Consider the following 20,448-nt stretch of genomic DNA (forward strand, 5'->3'; position numbering starts at 1 on the left):
AATGGAAAAAAGAAAACTCATGAATGTTGCCCTTGTTCTCTGTCTTGTAACAGAATGTTATTATATTCCAGAAATCAAGTAGAAAGAAAGCAATACTCCGATTTTATTACTTTCCCCTGGTTAGTAAATTAAAGCTTAGGCTGCCAGCTATGTTGGAGTCAAACTTAGAACAGCGCTCTTAACTTTGCAAGAAGGTCAGAAATGAAATAATTGTGCTGAAGTCCCTCTTATATTTCACCACTGTTCCCGGCGCAATACGGCACAGTGCCTTGAGTTTGTTTGAAATAAACTGTATGCACATGGAAACCTGTTATTAGTGTCAGATTTAATTAAGGTTTGAGGAAGCCTGGACTCACTGTTAAAGATAGATTTAAAGCTACACTGAAATCACTTACAGGCCATTGTTTATTTATTGACCGATGTGCTTTTGGCACACCCATGTACTTCCATTACACTAGGTTTTACCCTTTAACTGCATGGCAGAATTTTCCATTTCCTTTTTTAAGGTTTTGGTATGGGATCATGGAAATGCAAAAGTGGATGTATTGGACTGTCAGCAACCAATTTCACAAATCAAACTCATATCTTTTTCGGATTTTAAATACTTTCTCCTATCCTAGCTTAATAAGCAGAGACGGCTATAAGTAAGCCGTTTGTTGGTTAAACTTTCTCGAAAAGTGTAAACACTGGCTCTTTGGCGCTCCTTGTTTTAGCAGCCTGTCCAGCCCAACACAACAACAATAACTCAACCAATGCTTGAGTTGAGGGCAGGACTATCTGTTTGTTCAAGGCCCTGGTGTACTTCCAGAGAAGTTGTTCTTCATTCTTCGTTCTTCGTTCAGGGAAGTTTAAAAGAAGTTTAAACAGCCAAACAACAGTATACTGTTTGTGAACATTCAGACACCGGCCACACCGCTGAGGGAGACGTTTAGAAGATCATTTAAATATGAGGATGCTCAGTAAAACCTTTACTGATGTGACATTAAAATGTGTTATCGATGACTTTATGCCTCATTCTATGAGTAGAATTCACATGAGGTCAGTAAAAGATGCTGTGGAGTGACATGGTCTTGAAAAATGTCTCTAAGCGAATGATTGTACAGATGTAGGTAACTTTTCACCAGCTCGCTAATAACTGTAAACGCCGGTGTGTTCATGTTGACTAATTTTGACTGACTCAACAAGGTAAACAAAATTAGCTGTAAGCATCAAGGTAGGTAGTGCTCTAGGTCACACCTACTGATGACATGGACCAATGGCAGTAAGAAGGTGTTTAGAAGCCGGTTAGAAGTTTTCCTAAAAGTTTGCCCAGACGAGCTGTTACGAACCACCGAAACGAATGCAACGTCATACCAGTTCGTTCTTCGATTTCATATTAAATATATCTGGGCCTTAACAGTAGACGTGTGGCATATTTGGAAAGCTGTTTGAAAATAATTGCAATTCCGTTCGGCGGCACTAGTGATGCAGAAAATACAAACTTCAGCTTCAAGGTAAATGGTCTTCTACGGTCAATTTTTTCCTTCACATCATCTACTGTCATGGTTAAAGTTCAATTGTCAACATATTTACCGCTAGCTACCTGAATAATATGACATCCGGTTTAATGAAACAGACATTTGAAGGTAACTTTAGCTCCATGAGCACATCAAGTATGTTCAACGCGACCACACACCTGTATTTCCATTGGCCAAGCATTCGTGTATGCATTTGCGTTCTTGTGTAAAGTATGTGTTTGGCCTTAAGCGTTTTCGTGTCTTGTGTTTTATGCATGTGATTGGTTTGGAGTCTAACCGCATTTTCATTTCCGCAGGTGTACTCCATGTCTCCACGGAGCAACACTGCACAAGATGAAGGGAATTATGACTTTCCACAGCCTTCGAAGCACAAGCAAGAGGGAATATACGATGTTCCACCAACATCTCTCTCTAAAGCTTCCCCATGCTCCAACTACAACTTCCCACACAACTCCGAGCCTGTCTCGCGAATGGGCATGATCAACAACAGCAATGGCATCTACGACATTCCTGCAAGTCAGCTCGCCACGGGGGGATCACAGGACTTGTATGATATCCCACGTGGAATACCACAGTCTTACAGCAGACTCGCTTCTGCTGAGAGGGATAGGAATAAGTGCGTCTACGATGTTCCTCCGACAGATGATCGGTTGCTTGGCGATGTGACCGAAGGCGTCAAACATTTGTCGTTTTCCAGTACGGAAAGTACTCGCAGCAGCATGTCCACTTCCTCTTCTTTGGCCAGTTCACCTGCAGAGGGTCGTCTGGCTTTGGATTTAGACTCGGCTGTACAAAGGTTAGGTCACCTCCAACAAGGTCTGGAGTCTTCTGTTTGTGCACTGCAAACTCTCGTTGCCTCGCCACACTGGCGAACATACAGCTTCATGGAGCGACATGCTAATGATGTTCGTGTTTCATTGGACCGTGTCAAGGGTACACTTGCAGAGTTTCTCATATTTGGGCGCGGAGCGGCGGCGAACGCCACTGCGCTGTCTGATCCAGGACTGCATTCCAAGTTGCGACGTCAGTTGCAGCGTCTGGAAGATTCGCAGCAGATTCTTCAACAAACACACCAGATTCTAGAAAACAATAGCTGGGCGCTGAATATCCTGGCAACTGGCGCCAAGCATCAGAGCAAGAGTGACGAACAAGAACGTTTCGTAATGGTGTCGCGAACGGTGCCTGACGATGCTAAGCAGCTGGCGTCAACAATAGGGGGCAGTGCAGAGCTGCTTTTCCGAAGAGCACCAATAGAGGGCATTGTTCACCCCTTCACCTGCATTCCTACAGAGGAGGACAGTTACAGTGGCCAGACCAAACCTTTCCCTGTACCATGTGACAAGGCAAACATGAACAGCGAGAAATGCGTTAAAAGTTGGATGGAAGATTATGACTATGTTCATCTGCAGGTGAGAATCACGTTGACGTTTTACTTCAGTGACAGAAAGATTGTTCTTGAAATAAAAGTAATTTGAATGTGTTATCAGAGGCTAAGTCAATTTGAATAAACCCCTAGACCGCAAATGCGCGTAACTCATTCTGCACCGTTTGTGCTTCAGACATGAATGATTACTCAAATCATGCAGCTTGAGCTATTACTTTCTAAACGACTGGACTTGTGATGTATTGCGTGACACTTAAGCGAAAGCATAGCAACTGCAACACCCTAGCATTAGCGCAAAACCTTTCAACATTTAAGCATGTGCATGTACTACAGATATCAACAATTAAACTTATGTAGTGCTTTTTTAAACTTAGAGGTTACCAAAGCGCTTTACACTGTGTCCCAGTCACCCATTCACACACACATTCATACACCAATGGTGTTAGAGCTGCCATGCAAGGTGCTAACCTGCCATTGGGAGCAACTTGGGGTTCAGTGGCCAAGGACACTTCGGCATGTGGAGTCATGTGGGCCGGGAATCAAACCGCCAACCCTGCGATTGTTGTATGTGCATTATGTGCAATAGGTAATTTTAAGACACTTTCAAAATGGTCTGTGAATAAACACTGCCCAACACAATATTTACAGTACACATTTACAGGTCAAAATCAGGCCCTCGACACAAAACCTGTTTTATGTTGTAAAACAGTCCATCTGTTTCCATCAATCCTCTGTCCATCTGTTAATCCTGGATGCAGGGATTAGGACAGTGATCACTCACATATGAGTGTTATAATGACGTGCTGTTGGGAATAAAATCCTTTCGCAAAGACCAAGTGTGCACTTTAATCTTAAACTAAAGACAGAGATATTCAGTTTTTTTTTTAAAGAAAATGTGAAGAGATGATTGCATTTTCATTGATTTAATAAGACTATTATTATTACAGGGAAAAGATGAATTCGAGAGACAACAAAAGGAACTTTTGGAGAAGGAGAACATCATCAAACAGAGCAAAGTACAACTTGGCCAAGAACAGGTACGAGATACATGCACACAAACACTACTTATACACCAAGGGTGCGTTCCATCCAACTTCAGTCATTAAAGGCCCAAATATACTTCACGCAAATACGCCTAAGCAGGCACACCTTGCTACGCAACGATTCCATGCATCGTTGTGTAGTGAAACGTGTCAGCGCTCAATTCAGAACCCAACGCAAGTACGCGTTGCATTCTCTGGGTTGCCACAAGGGGTGCTAGTGCGGATTTTCTGTCTTCATTCAACAACTGTCATGGCGGACCAGCAATATGAGGAGAGTCTTGCCGAACAAGTTAGATCATACAAACATATCTACAACCCCTCATTTCCTCGCCATTCAAATAAAACAGCGATTGAAAATGCTTGGCAAGAAATTGCAGCTTCCCTAAATTAGGATAACGACACTGTAGAGAAAATGGAAACAACTACGGGACCGATTTGTCCGAGCCAGGAACAAATGGAAAGGCATCCGCAGTGGAGATGCCGCAACTAGCTATGGATATCCAGTCATTTTGGACATGTTTGGATGGCTTTTTGACTTCATAAAACACCCGACCACAGAGTAAAATGTTCGTGATTGGGTTTCGTAGTGCCTAAAAAAAAGTATATCGCCCCCTTGTGGTGTGAGGTTTGTAACCGACAGAGCAACGCAAGAGCATGCGTAAAGTATGTACAACGGGACCACGCGTAGGACATGCATTGGCCAAGTGCTCCCATCTGCATTCGCATACTAGCGTGAAGTTTCTGCCTTAAGAATCAAAGAAGCTTCTAACAATAAAGTGAACTTATTCTGTTAAAAATACAACTCATAGATCTTATTCAAGCACACAGCATCTGAATCGAGAAGTTGTTGACACATTGTACTATGCAAAAAGATGCCCAAACTCAGAGAAACAAATTGCTTCACATGACCCAGGATCTCTTAGGGTCACCATATGTTCACCATATACAAGCTATAATGACCGCACAGCTGCAGATCACAAAGATCTGGAACTTTCTTCTAAGTCGACATGCATGGCAGATGGTTCCTGTTGCATGAAATCTTAAACGTTAGCAGTTTATTCTGTGCAGTCCAAAAGTCTGAGACCACATAACAAATCTGGAAACAAAGTTTTAGGATTTTGGAAACAGACTGTATAATGTTGGCCCATAGTACCCAAATTCACCCTAAGATTCTGCACCATTTCTAAGTAAACTTTAGTTGTTCACCAGATATGACATTTATTTGTAATGTTTGTAATGGTTCTAACTTCATCTTCCCTCACAGCTGAACCAGTTCAAACAGCTTGAACAGGAAGTGATCAAACCAGTAGAAAACGACATCACCAAGTGGATCACCCACCAACATTCAACAGGCTCCTCCTCCTCTCCAGACTCCTCCTCCAATTTCTCTGCAGGAGGTGGAGCTCCATTGTGTTTGCGCGATCGTCAGCTGTTGGGCTTCTACGCCGACCAATGCGAGCAGAACTTTGTGACTCTTCTAAATGCAGTGGATGCTTTTTTTGGCTGCGTAAAAGCCGGACAACCTCCACGAATCTTCGTTGCACATGGCAAATTTGTCATTCTCAGCGCCCACAAGCTTGTATTTATTGGGGACACTTTGTCGAGACAGGCTTTGACGCCAGAAGTGGCGAATCGCATCATGAACTTAAGCAATATGCTGTGTGAGATGCTAAAGACAGTCGTGGGCTCCACCAAGATGGCCGCCCTTCACTACCCCAACACGGCCGCGGTGCAGGATATGGTAGATCGTGTGACGGACCTCTCGCACTTAGCGCAACAATTTAAAGTGCAGCTCTCACAAATGGCTGGATTGTGATGTCATCATGACGTCACCAACATTCCAATAAAGACTATCTTGTAACGTGCATAATTAAATATGCCCTCGTGTACAGTTGACGCATCACGGAAGGTTTCCTTTGTAAATAGTCGTCCTCTCTTCTTCTCTGTAAATATTTGGCTCTGTTTTGTGTAGATTTGTTTTATTTTATAATATTATTAATTGTATGAATAGAAATTATTTTGAGACTTGCATTTGTAGATTGAAAAGTTAACATTGCTGATTTTTTGTGTATTAGTCACCTTATAAGTTGTCATTAATTGCTAATTATTGCTTAGTGTTGAATTCCAGAACCTACTAAATGAAAGTAGTTGTTGTTTTTGTACATGTACTGTATTGTGAGACACATATCTGCCGAGAGTACAGTATGAACCAAGTAAAAGATTTTGGTCTTTGCTAGATAAATTGTGTTTCACTTGTTTTTGTATAAACATCTTGGGTGAATCTCTCAAAAATCATATTGCAAACCTCACATTACAACTCGTATAATAAAACCATGCTCACAACACTCATATTTCACCCCAAAAATCTAAATAAAGAAATAAGAAAATAAATTGTATTAGAATTTTTGCATTGTGAAAATATTTATATGACAATAAATACATTTTTATAAAAATAAAAAAAATGAATTGTAAAATATTCATATTTAATGGTAGTATTTGTTGTGCTGTATTTAAGTATGTACATTTAAATTAATAAAAAATGAATAGTAATGAGAATTTAAATAGACCTTTGAGAAAAATGGGAATTAAAAATATATACTATTTAAATAGTAAAATATTCATACATTTTGGTAGTATTTGTTGTGCTAATTTTAATATGTGCTCATCAAAAAGTGCAATAGTGAGAATTTAATTAGAATAATGGGAAAAAAGTCAACATGCACACATATAAACACATATAAATATAATTATTATTATTATTTCATTTAAAAATAAATAATATATATATATATTTTTTTTTTTGTGGTGAAATGTGAATTACTCTCATATCAGTTAAAACCCTAAAATTGCATAATTACAACAAAATATGAAGCAAAAGCAAGTTAAATGAAAATCTTAAAACCTGCCGCAGCAAGGAGGACACTTTCCCGGGGCAATTTGCCCAACTATTACCATAACTGGACAGAGATAATCTGGTAAAAACAAATACATGTATATATATTAGATGGATGCGAAGCTTCCCAAACCACCTCATTGGCCTTGATGACTAATACTTTCCATTCCATGCTGTAATGAAATAAGCATTTATCATCACTCATGTGGGCTAGTGGCGATGATGAGAGGCCATGTTAAGGGGATTGAAGGGTGGGTCGAGCAGGGCCTGCAGAAGAGTGCCACACCAGATTAGCATTAGCATTAACCTGCTGGCCCATTGTCAGGCGCATGGTAAAAACATCACACATACGCAATCTAATTGAGTAGGTTTTTTATTGTACTGTCTCATCTGAGTCCTTAAAAGAGTAAGTTGCTATTATTTTATATTTTAACTGTTTTTAACAGATGTATAAATCTCCCAGATGGCATATGTTGAAGCATAGCCTGTGGTTAGATGAGAACATTGCTTCCTGAAGGACATTCTGCGGCTTTCTGCAGTTACGCAAATCATTACCAACCAAGGCACACAGGCAAATGTTTGATGGATCGTGGACACTGCGTTCTGATGATAGATATGTTCATTCCATATAGCAGAAAGATTAATAAATTGGATTAAACGTGTTTATAAACAAATAATTACTCATTCTTTACTCAACGTTGGTAACGCGAAACCAAACTTCATCCAACTCGAAATGTAGTCCCTCCTAAAATTGACTATTCAAACAAGTTTACAGCTCACATAAACATTTACTGAAGAATTACCAAAGGCACTTAAAGGGATAGTTCACCCTAAAATTCTCTCATTTACTCACCCTCATGCCATCCCAGATGTGTATGACTTTCTTTCTTCATCTGAACACAAAAGAAGATTTTTAGAAGAATATTTCAGCTCTGTAGGTCCTTACAATGCAAGTGAATGGGTACCAAAATATTGAAGCTCCAAAAAGGCTGCATAAAAGCAATCCATAAGACTCAAATGGTATATATCTCCAAAAGCGATATGATAGATGTGGGTGAGAAGATCAATATTTAAGTCTTTTTTACTATTAATTCACCTCCCTGCCATGTAGGTGGCGATCTGCAGGAAGAATGTGAATCGCCAAAAACAAAAGAAGAATGTGCTAGTGAAAGTGGAGATGTATAGAAAAAAGGACTTAAATATTGATCTGTGTCTCACCCACTCCTATCATATCGCTTTTGAAGACATGGATTTAACCACTAGAGTCATGTGGATTACTTTTATGCTGCCTAAATGTGCTTTTTGGACCATCAAAGTTCTGGCCACCATTCACTTGCATTGTATGGACCTACACAGCTGATATATTCTTCTAAAAATCTTCGTTTGAAGAAAGAAAGTCATACACATCTGGGATGGCATGAGGGTGAGTGACTGATGAGAGAATTTTCATTTTTGGATGAACTGTCCCTTTAAATGTTTTGTTTATGTCGTCTTAGACATACACTGACACCTAGTGGCCTGGATGCAGCATAATTCAAACGTTTTCATATACATATAACAATGTAAAGATTCGCATTTCACAGTCAAACATTGTTAATTTAATCAGCGAGTGAAAGTGTCCAAAAACAGGGTGGTGACTGAGATTAAGTGAGTAGTATTTGGCTGGTGGTCATGTGATTCAAACATGGCCGCCCCCATGAGGTGACACTCTCCATGTAGAATAAAACAGCTATTATAAGGTTACTGATATGAGTAACCTTATAATAGCTAACTAACAAGTAAATTAGTTTTTCTTGTAAGCCTTTTGTGACCTAACCCTGGTAAAGGAATGTTATTAAGCATAATTAGTGTAAGATCAAAAGATGTATGCAATGAAAATGTGTCCTTAATTTTAACGTAAATAAAGCAAGCACTTAAAAGAAGCACTGTGGCGTACCATAATACTGCAGTAGTATCACATGGACCATGGTACTTTTATATACTGTATACCATGTTATTCACAAGTGAAGGCATTGCACGATACACCGAACAACCAGGACCGTAGCTAGGCATTCTGGGCCTTTTCTATCAATACTGGTTTTGTTGTGGGTCCCCAGAAAATGTCCAACCTATCGCTTGTTAGCGACGATCCTACTTACAAAGGCCTTTAGCCATGAATGTATTCACAGTAAAGCACAACCTCTTGTACTTTATTGCTTAAGAGTGAATTGTCAAGTTCCCTTAAGATTCTGTTCACTACACGACCTAGTTGAAACCATAGAGTGTCTATGGTGTTTAAGCCCCTCCCTTTCAGGCGCGAAGCTGTCCGGTATAAAAAGCGGGCACGCTAACACCATTCCTACGAATTTTCATCCTTCAAGACAGAGATTTATCTCACGTCTTAGAAGTCCTCTACATTCGACGCCATCGAAATACTCAGTCTTGGGCCAGCGCTGGGCTAAAAACCCCACGCCTGCTGCCTCAGTGCCGCCAAATGTCATCGCCGCCGAGGGGAGCGGGGAGATTAGCCTTTGCACTACAGAAGAATATGAGTTTTGATGGTTCTCTTCTGACTTTTAGCAGTAGAAAAATGGTGACAAATGTAAGGTCAAAGCCACTGAATGCACCTAAAAGTTAAAAGTTAGAATAAAACAGCATATTCATCAAGAAAATAGGCCTGTACATCATAAAATAGGGGGTGGGAAAGCCCAAAAAGTTTTTTCAGAGGCAAAACATGTTATTATATTTTGATGAAAAATTACAAAGACAATATTTTTTTTGTTTTTGCAATAAAATGCACCGAAGACATGTGAAAGTAAATAGGGTTCATTTTGATTTTATGAAGACTTTTAAGCTCAAGTAATAAAATAACCAGTAATAAATGTTAATAGTAATTAATTGACCTTTGATGTAAACAATTACATCCCAACACATAAACTTTGTGAGTGCTATGGGTGGGCGATATACCGGTAGACATGATAAACCGGTAGAAATTTGCCAACCTGTAACATTTTGGATTATCATCTGTATCGCGGTTACGCAAAACTGCCACCACGTGCAAGAAACGTGTACTTCTATGGCATGCCACAAGTCTCAGAATAATGTGATAGTTTTAGCGTGTGTACATCTAAAATGGCATATTTTGCGGCGTTCTAAACAACCATAAAGCTGGAAAATAAGCCGTAGTAATTTAAAATGCCGGAAAAACCAGCAAAAATAGTTAAACGCCGTATTGGACAGTGTTGGGACTATGTAGTATTATGAGCCCTGCCTGCTCATTTTCACTGTCTGTAAAGTTTGAGGTGTTCTCACCCAATCAATGATGAACTGAGTCAGGCCAGTTCGGGGCGTGGGTAGCTTAGCGTATATTGACACTGACTACCACCCCTGGAGTCGCGAGTTCGATTCCAGGGTGTGCTGAGTGACTCCAGCCAGGTCTCCTAAGCAACCAAATTGGCCCGGTTGCTAGGGAGGGTAGAGTCACATGGGGTAACCTCCTTGTGGTCACAATTAGTGGTTCTCGCTCTCAATGGGGCGTGTGGTAGGTTGCGTGTGGATCGTGGAGAGTAGCTGACGCAACTGAGACGTCCTCCGCCACCCGGATTGAGGTGAGTAACCGCGCCACCATGAGGACCTACTAAGTAGTGGGAATTGGGCATTCCAAATTGGGAGGAAAGGGGATAAAATAAAACTTTTAAAATAATAAATAAATAAAAATACTTTGAAAAAAATTAAAGTGTGCTGGTGATTTTACAGGATATATTTAAGCAATATCAAATGAGCAAGAGTGCGATATAGTCCTATATCAGCACTGATGGGATTCAGCCACATGCATTAAAAAAGTAAAGTAAGGGATTACTCTACATTTTTCAGTATTTTAATTACCGTTACTGCTGATGTAATTAAATACTGTATAGACTCTAGAACAATTCTATATAAAACATTCATGAATTTAAAATCAAAATGTAACGTCTAATGTTAAAATTTATGTTTTCTAATTCAATGCCGCTCCCTTAAATTCTTTCGCCAGTTCATGAATCATTGATTTATTTGATTTTATATGATTTATTTGAAAGAATTAAAAGAAAAGTGTCATGTCTATCCTTGTATTTTCATTTGGTCGATGTTGACGAGGGTTTTAGAAAGTAATTAGTAATGCAATTACTTTTCAGGCAGAGTAATTAGTACAGTAATCTAATTACACTGTAGAAGACTAAATTAGAAGTAATTAATTAAATGTTTAAAGTAACTTACACAACACTGACTCTGACATTGACATGAAACAGCAGAATGCATTGCCAAACATATTGTGAGATAGCCAACATTGCGGTAACCAGCCTCGGCTGTGTCACAAACAATGACAGCAGAAGTTTGAGTCAGTTATGTTGCAACCCTAAAGTTGCAGAAGGTGGAGAAACAGAAGAGAACTGGATCGGTCTGACTTGTCAATACAGGGGTGAGCGGAGCAGTTCTGGCGATGTCATTTCCATGGCTTACCACAACCATTTCCTGCGAAGTATTCTAAGGCCTCAAAATTACAGCTTCTGTGCATGGCATCGACTCGTTTACCTTTTTCATTTAGTAGAAGTTGCATATATATCAGTATGCTTTAAAGTTTTGCGGACAAAGAGATGGACAGGCAACCCTCTCTTTAAAAATATTTATTGACAATTTATGGTTTAGTGCATAAATCTTTGTAGGCCTATGTCTTGGGAAATGCTAACTTCCAAGTTTCTCTGGTCTCATTCCTTTGGTTTAACCAGCATGTTTATTTTATATTTTAGCATGTTATAAAATAAAATATAGGCTGTGGAGAGAGGAGCATGCACTCTTTAGATATTCAAGCGTCTGCTTCTGATTAATGCAGCTACATAGGGCGCGAGATGTCGCTCATTCTAACCGTGACGTATGAGACATACTCTTGTCTTCCTCAAGGGGGCGCTTGGTGGACTATAAAGCAGATGTGCCGCATCTTAAATATTAGGACAAATAATGTTTCTCGTAGACATATAAACACTGAAAAGTGTAATCTTTTAAATCTAGGAATTACGTGTACTTGTATACAAATGGTAACGCAGCCCAGCAATCACTATATAAAGATTAAATGAATCGACTCATCAAATAATCACAAACGAATATGATTGGTCCATCCTTAACAGCGATGAGAAAAGTAACAGGTAGCACGTGACAAATCCGCTTTTGGGATACTTCAACAGTGGCGTGGACTTTAATCGCTTTTATTCGTTCTAGTATTATGTTTTAATGAAACATGTATTCAATCCATTAAATTACAAGTTCTAATGTAGAAACAAATGAAACACATTAACAATCCTCTCCACGCTTTCTGACTTCAGCTGTGCTAGTTTTAAGTGCAAAACTGTCACCTTGTGGATGTTTTTAGAAGTTAAGGAAAATCTCCTTGGCTGAACTTTCAAAATCAATTGGCCACTAAAATGAGTTATTACAAATCATAAATAGGTCAAGTTCATGAGTGTATATTATTCAGGTGTGAAATAATGCCTGATAAAGGAACTGACTTCCATATTAAAGCAACAACAAAATATCACCGCTCTGTTGGTCCAGTCAATGCAATGAATGGTGGCCAGAACTCTGAAGCTCAAAAAAGCACATAAAGGGAGCATAAAAGTAATCCATATGACTCCAGTGTTTAAATGCAAGTCTTCTAAAGTGATATGATATGTGTGGGTGAGAAACAGATCAATATTTATGTCCTTTTTTACTATAAATCTCACTTCCACAGTCGCATTCTTATTTTGTTTTTCAGCAATTCACATTCTTCTTACATATCGCCACCTACTGGACAAGGAGGACAATTTATAGTGAAAAAGGCCTTAAATGTTGATATGTTTCTCACCCACACCTATCATATCGCTTCTGAAGACATGGATTAAACTACTGGATTACTTTTATGCTACCTTTATGTGCTTTATAGAGCTTAAAAGTTTAAGTCACCATTCACTTGCAATGTATGGACCTACAGAGCTGAAAAATTCTTCTAAAAATCATAATTTGTGTTTGCTGAAGAAAGTCATACACATCTGTCATGGCATGAGTGTGAGTAAATGATGAAGAGATTTTTCATTTTTGTGTGAATTATTCCTTTAATACAAAATGTGTCAGAATCATCAGCTTAAAATGTTGACCTGCTTACAGAAATGAGGATGTATTTAACAAACAGTTGTGGGGGAAATACAAGGAAAAGCAAAATACAAATCACAAAAACACAGTTGTTCGTGAAATATATTTATTATGAAGGGAAAACATCTATTATCATAAAATGACAAAAGAAATAATACATTTAACGTATCATGGAAATCTGACCATCTACAGTTCTGCAACTGCATTTCTTAGAACTTGACAAACTAATATATATGAACAGCTGTGGATGCAAACAGGCAGATCTCAGGCAGGGTCGGGCTGTGGCATTTCTAGCTCTATCACTTTAATAAAGCTGACAATAACAGGCGTATTAGAGATCAGTTAAAATGTGGGCGACTTCAATCCAAGCCAGAGGCACAAGGGAGGAAGGCAATCCATGATGGCCTTCATTAAGCAAATTTTATTTCATCAACATCCTCCTATTTTTTTAACATCATATGGGTTGATTAAAATAAGGCCCTGTTAAAATGTTTGCTTATTGTGTCATTTTCACTTCATAGGGAAAGTTTTCATTGCACTTATTGGATAAATTGTCAGTTTGAATAGTAGTGATATTTGCCCACGGAAATGCTGTATGTTTGGTTGTCAGCTGTAAATCAGATTGTTTACTTGATTCATTAGATTTTAAAAGATCGCTTAAAGTTAACAGTAACATACAAATTGTGACGCTCTCACGCAAATACATTTACACATCCACGCAGTTACACAGGCCGGAGTTAGCAGCGTGTTATTCGGGATGCAATCTTTTGGCTGAGCTGGAATTTACATGTTTGTTCAGTTCACACCCCAAAACTTGACGTAAAGTGACTTCTTAATGGGTTTCCCAGCTCCGTAAGATAGCAGAAAAGAGGGGAGGCAAGGAGAACCAGTTTAGCCATGACAACTGAGTGGATGCGGAAGAGAGCACAGTGATTAATGCAGGACTGTAACACATGAGCAGGGCGTAGGTCGCAGGAAATGACCTCACGTCCAGTGTGGAATAAATATGGAAAACGGTTATTAAGAAGAGGAGAAATTAGGAAATCTTGTTTCAGGGCTCTATGTAGTGCTGTCTGGAGGGATGATCCTTTGACGTGAGGTCTTGGGTCGGTGGCGGGGCGTCAGGGGCGAGCTGCATTCGCTCTCGGAGGGCTCGGTTTCGGTTTGCGGTGAACCGGTGTCACCCACCAACTCCCGCAGGAACTTAAACTTCGACAGGAAGAGCTGCCACACCACATACCACCCTATAAACAAGGCAAAAAGATAAGTTACATTATTACGCCATCAGTTTTACAGTCAAACTGCTGGAGAAGTAATTTCAAATTTGCGTGTTTTATCGTCTTAACCATTAAATGAATTTGATTCTGGCTCGTAGTAAAACATTTGCAGGGACGTGATGATAATGTATGGATTCAACTGGCATTTGCAAAACTAAAAAGTAGATTAATGCACTTCAGTTCCCTGATGAATTTGATTTAGATTGGATTTGCTAAGAAATGTACAGGTGGGGGGCCTGGGTAGCTCAGCGAGTATTGACGCTGACTACCACCCCTGAAGTCACGAGTTTGAATCCAGGGTGTGCGGAGTGACTCCAGCCAGGTCTCCTAAGCAACCAAATTGGCCCGGTTGCTAGGGAGGGTTAACCTCCTCGTGGTCACTATAAAGTGGTTCTCGCTCTCGGTGGGGCGTGTGGAGAGTTGTGCTTGGATGTCGCGGAGAATAGCGTGATGCCTCCACATGCGCTATGTTTCCGCTGTAACACGCTCAACAAGCCACGTGATTAGATGCGCAGATTGATGGTCTCAGATGCGGAGGCAACTGAGATTCATCCTCCTCCACCCGGATTGAGGCAATATGCCACCACGAGAACTTAGATCACATTGGGAATTGGGCATTCCAATTTGGGAACCTCACTGCCTAGGGGAAAAAAACTGTTCATTAGTCTGTTAGAACTAGTACGAATGCTCCTAAAGCCTCTATCTGAGATGGGTAGGATGGGTCCTTCACAATGCTGGAGGCTTTTCTGGAGCACCGTGTGGAATAAATGTCTGAGATTGAGGGGAAGGGGACACCAATGATCTTACTAGCTGTGTTTACTATCCTTTGGAGGGTCTTACGGTCAGCAGTGCTGAAATGTCCGTACCAGACCATGATGCAGCTGGTCAGCACGCACTCGATGGTGCTCCTATAGAACATGATGAGGTTAGATGGAGAGAGGCTCACCCTTTTCAGCCAGCAGAAGAACTATAAACATTGCTGGGCCCTCTTGGTGAGTGATGTGGTGTTGGTAGTCAAGGTGAGATCCTCTGAGATATGCACTCCCAGAAATGCTGCTGACGCTCTCTACAACGGAGCCATCGAAGGTCAGAGGGGAGTGATTGATACTGGTATTGGAATCGGGTCGATACCACACTCATGTCCTTGTAATCGTACAAATTCTCAGACACCAAAAACAGATACCATTTGACATATGAATGGCATTATGTAAACATTCTGCGTACATATTAAAATCACGTCATGGCACAGCGAGATTATTAAACAGCAAAAACTGAGTGTGGTGTGGGGGCGTGGTCGTGTGTCGGTCTGTGGGGAGAGAGAGAGCGGTAAGGCTTGTCACCTGGTTTATAACTAACCCTAACTCCTGTGTCTCATTATAGTGATGCGGAGAGGGAGAGAGACATCGTCTACGGACAGGTCCGTCATGTGTGTGTTTGTGTCTTTTTAAGTTTATCATTAAAACTATTATTTATATTGTCAAGTTCTCGTCTCCTCCTTTCCATCGAACTCCTTTACACTGGTGCCGAAATCCGGGAAGGAGGAGATACACCGTAGTAGAGTTCTCGCCACTACCGTCCACCCCAACGGAGCAGCCGCAGCCATATACCAGGGGACGAGGAGCCTGGCCGCCTGAAAGCGGAGGACGGCTGCCAACCGCAAGGGGAGAAGGGGCTCCTAACCGACCGCCTGGAGCGGTCAGGGCCGCTGCCAGGGGCGGAGGAGTCCCCTACCAGCTGCTGAAACGTGCCGGGGTCTGAGACCGCAGACCGCGAGTGGGGAGGGGTTTGCTGCCGACCGCCTGGAGCGGGAGAACCGCTGCCAGAGGCGGGGGAGACCCCTTCTGTTCCTCAAGAACGCGGCGGGGCATTCCGTCCACCAGGGGCTAGAGGTCTGCCTCTGATCCGCCCAGAGAGGCGCGGCTGTCGTCCATTAGAGGGTGGAGGAGTGGCCGAGGAACAAGCTACGGCGTATCAGAGAACCGGCTTGACAATATAAATAATAGTTTTAATGGTAAACTTACAAAGACACAAACACACACATGACGGACACGTCTCTCTCTCCCTCTCTGGACACTTGGCGTTCCTTTTATGTCTCCCTCCGCATCACTATAACGAGACACAGGTGTTAGGGTTAATTATAAACCAGGTTTCAAACCTTACCGCTCTCTCTCTCCCGCAGACCGACACATGACCACGCCCCCATGCCACACTGAGATTTAATGTGATAAATATATAGTTTGCATGTGCAACGCTTCAAATGTGAGTGCTTGTGTAGAGACAGTGTTGAGATGACATTGTAGAGCGGAGGAGGGCAGGGCCGGGCTGGAATGACGCACGCCCGCTCCACAATCAGCCTTATGGGGCGCACGAGGGATAAAGGCGGCCAGTGACAGAGAGAATTATGGGCAGCTGCCCTGTATGTGTTTGTGTGTGTCTTTTTATTTAATTAAATATTATTTATATTGTTAAGCCGGTTCTCGTCTCCTCCTTACCCATCTGAACCCCCTTACAGACATTAAGACACAAAGTGCCCATACCTTTTAGCGATCATTGGCTCATACATGAAAAACACCATTATGTGCATCGCGCACATTGTTTGTAGCAGTAGGCAGAGTGCTAATTCACTTTCTAGAATGAGTCATATACAGACCACATGTTTATTTAATGAAATAGCAGCCATTAATAATCACTTTAAGTCGGGTAGCCACCGGCTTTTCCAGAATGGAAAACTGCCGTCGTTACATCAGAGCTCCTTGGTCAAACCAACACAGAAACACGTCAAAATAAAAGCTCAATTTAAAGGCAAAGTAGTACTACAGAAATAGATCACCACTGTATAGTTATGCAATATTCAGTGTAATGCTAGTACTACTACTACTAATAATATTATATCAATAATAATTGTATTATATTCAAGCATTCTCATCTGTGATGCTGTTATGCAGCGCTTATTTTGACAAAAATAACGTATTTAATAACGTCGTATTTTGGATTATGCTGTGAGGTTCTGTATAAAATCACTTCATTTGATAAAAAATAACACAATATTATGTATAAAATGAATGCTTATACTTTCATTTGATTAAAGTTTTAATGAATGTATTTATTTAACACCAAAAATGTATACGGAGTTCAAATGAAACAAAAAAACAGGTTTCGGACTCTGTATCGGCAAGTACCAAACAAATGGTATCGGGACGTCCCTTTGACATGATGACACAGTGCAGCGTAACTTCTCAGATGACATCCTGTACATAACACACTATTGTAACAAGTAACTGGCATCTCAAGTACAGAAAAGCAGTTTTTACCGCTACTGTTCTGTGCACACATGTGGTTAAAGTTAACACTCAACTCTATGAGAGCTGTGCAAATGAGACGTCCATGTTGTAATCAAGCCTGCTGACAGTGAACAAACCTGCTCTATTTTTGCAGTGACTGACTGTACTGACAGTGTTCTTACATGGGGCCAAAATTGTTATCTGTGAACTCACTGCAGACAGAAAAAATCCTGCAGCTATAGGTGTGACTGTTTTGCAGGAATGTGATAAAGTTCATGACCATCAGATCATCTCATGTCGCAAGCAAGCACTGCGTTAGTCTACAAAGAATCGTGCAAATCCTTGCATGTTTACGTATTAAGGCAGTTTAAGAATGGAACTATATAAAGTGGCACCAAGATGTACTTTTTGAGCACTTAAACCACTTAAAAATGCATAAATGTCATTGTATTACACCAAATATTAGGCCATACAAGTGGCATATGCAAACAAATTATGCTAGATCTTTTCTTAAAACAAACTTCACTTTTCTGAACCATTTTTGCAATGACTTTTAAGGTGATTTTTAGTGGATATACGACGTCGGTTTCCCTCAAGGCCTTTATTTTGAATAGTATAAATATTAGTATTTAAATATTTTGCATTAAAAAGGTGCATTAGCCTTTTCCCTCCTCAAAATAAATGCCACTTGCTTTGAGACTTTGTATCTAATGCAATGAGACTCACTTTTTTTATGTAAGGCTTAAGGGTCTAAATACATTTCATGGTCATCGTAGATGCACTGGAGCACATGTGGCGGGGTTGGGGGGTCACTTACCAAAGAGCATGAAGAGGAGGACACATATCAGCGTGGCCACAATCACCAACACGGTCAAGCCAACACTCTGCCACATCCTTCCCCCACCTTTCCTAAGAATCAAAGCAGACAAAACCCCTTTACACTTGTGTGATCTATAGGCTGGGCATGTTCTCGATTACACAAGAGGATGCCCTATATATTTACACTCTTATTTGGCATGTCTAATACACAAGGGATGGGTATCATTTTGTCTGATATCAAGATGTAATTTGCGAAATGTCTTAAAAATATCACACAGATCATACAATATCAGATCATATAGGCCATATTTGAATTAGCATGTCTGCCACAATATATGGTGATATATCAATATTAAAAATATATTATAATTAAAATGTATGTTAAATAATAAAACTGTTTTAGATCATATCACTTGCATTTTATTGCATGTTGGATTTCAGGATCAAGTCATCATATGGTTTTATTCCATAATCCATACAAATAATACATTAATTAAATAATAAAAAAAAACTATATCAGAGCTTATGATGAATGATATCCAGCGTTGGGTAAGTTACTCTTAAAAAAGTAACTAATTACTAACTACTACTTACATCTTCTACAGTGTAATTAGATTACTGTACTAATTACTCTATCTGAAAAGTAATTGCATTTAGTTATTACTAAATACAAGGATAGACATGAAACTGTTCTTTCAAATAAATCATATACAAATTAATTATTCATGAGCTGGCCAAAGAATTTAAGGGGGCGGCGTTAAAATAGAACACACATTTTAATATTAAACATCAAATTGTGATTTTAAATTCACTTTTGTTTTATATAGAATTGTTCAAGAGTCTATCCAGTAATTAACACAATTACATCAAAACTAACTAATTAAAATACTGAAAAATGTAGAGTAATCCCTTACTTAACTTTTTTAATGCATGTGGCTGAATCACATCAGTGCTGATATAGGACTATACCGCACTCTTGCTCATTTGATATTGCTTAAATATATCTTGCACACTTTAAAAAACTAAGTATTTTTATTTATTTATTATTACAATGTAATAGTAATTTAATTACAGCAATTAATTACTTAGTAATGCATTACACCCAACACTGATAATACTATATGTCTGATTTAGAAATCAAGTCAGAATTTCTAAAATATAATTTCATATCAAATTCCAAACAAACACTATAAATATATAATAATAAAAACGAAGTAACCATGATATTACCTTGATATTTGGACATGTACCGTGGTAATAATAAGATGTTTCTTAAAGTAGCCTGGAGGACCATGTAAATGCTATTAGTGGTGTTATTACCATCATTGTACCATGGTAAAGCACTTTTAAAAATGGTAGACATCATTTACATCGTATCAGATCGTACAAAATCAAAGCATAAATTTTATTTTGCATATCAGATATCAGAATAAACAGATAGTACTTACGCACACACAATGGTTTAATGCTGATATCAAACACACGGTATGAAAGTGTTGTTATTATCATGCAGAGACACTCACAGTCTTCACGCCGAAGCCCGCAGGGACGGAGGCCGGTCACGCGTCTCATGGAGGGATCAAGAATATCTTCTTTATCTACATCACTGCGACACTCAAGAAGAAAGGAAATTAAAGAGAAAACAGCGAGCTTCTGTCCACCACACACGCACGTCGCTCAATCTCAGACTGACCCGGGTGTGCTCCTTCATGTACCTCTAAGCTTGGGGTTGTGGGAATTGTAGTTTTCTTTAGACGTCCTGACCACTCCACCAAAGGTTCCTGATTGTTTTTCTAATGGCACTACTGATAATGTGACTATTTACTATTTTTTTACTTAATGCATTTGGCTATTATATATGTATGGTATAGGTATATATATACTTGGTATTACCATGTTTTTTTATAATAAAAAAAAAAAAAAGCACGGGCCTGGGTAGCTCAGCAAGTATTGGTGCTAACTACCACCCAGGGCTGGAATGGTAATCTGGCATATACCCGGTGGGCCGACGCACTTTGGGGCCGATCAGGGGGCGGACTGTCCAAACACTCGCCACCACCCACCCACCGCTAAAGAACTATTGGGCTCAAACTCGC

The 20,448-nt window shown here is 39.9% G+C and overlaps 2 protein-coding genes across 3 annotated transcripts in view; one reads left to right on the forward strand and one right to left on the reverse strand.

Moving 5' to 3' along the window:
* LOC127619861 (enhancer of filamentation 1-like) overlaps positions 1–6,365 on the forward strand; it is a 44,654-nt gene extending 38,289 nt beyond the window's left edge. Inside the window, exons 5-7 of the mRNA XM_052092875.1 lie at positions 1,814–2,926; positions 3,849–3,938; positions 5,209–6,365. Coding sequence (XP_051948835.1) covers positions 1,814–2,926; positions 3,849–3,938; positions 5,209–5,760 — 1,755 coding nt within the window. The 3' untranslated portion in view covers positions 5,761–6,365. The remainder of the gene's footprint in view (positions 1–1,813; positions 2,927–3,848; positions 3,939–5,208) is intronic.
* Positions 6,366–12,930: 6,565 nt separating this feature from the next.
* Positions 12,931–20,137, reverse strand: LOC127619862 (small integral membrane protein 13-like). Of its 2 annotated transcripts, none has more exons than XM_052092877.1 (3): positions 19,801–20,137; positions 18,351–18,442; positions 12,931–14,219 (listed from the first exon to the last, which is right to left on the reverse strand). In XM_052092877.1, the coding sequence occupies exons 2-3, from the start codon at positions 18,424–18,426 to the stop codon at positions 14,035–14,037; spliced, it is 261 nt and encodes an 86-aa protein (XP_051948837.1). In that variant the 5' UTR covers positions 18,427–18,442; positions 19,801–20,137; the 3' UTR covers positions 12,931–14,034. The 2 variants fall into 2 exon arrangements, with proteins under 2 accessions (XP_051948837.1, XP_051948836.1); XM_052092876.1 differs by having other exon boundaries at positions 19,876–20,125.
* Positions 20,138–20,448: the final 311 nt, after the last annotated feature.

The sequence above is a fragment of the Xyrauchen texanus genome, chromosome 26 (genome assembly GCF_025860055.1).
Source record: "Xyrauchen texanus isolate HMW12.3.18 chromosome 26, RBS_HiC_50CHRs, whole genome shotgun sequence".
Classification (NCBI taxonomy): domain Eukaryota; kingdom Metazoa; phylum Chordata; class Actinopteri; order Cypriniformes; family Catostomidae; genus Xyrauchen; species Xyrauchen texanus.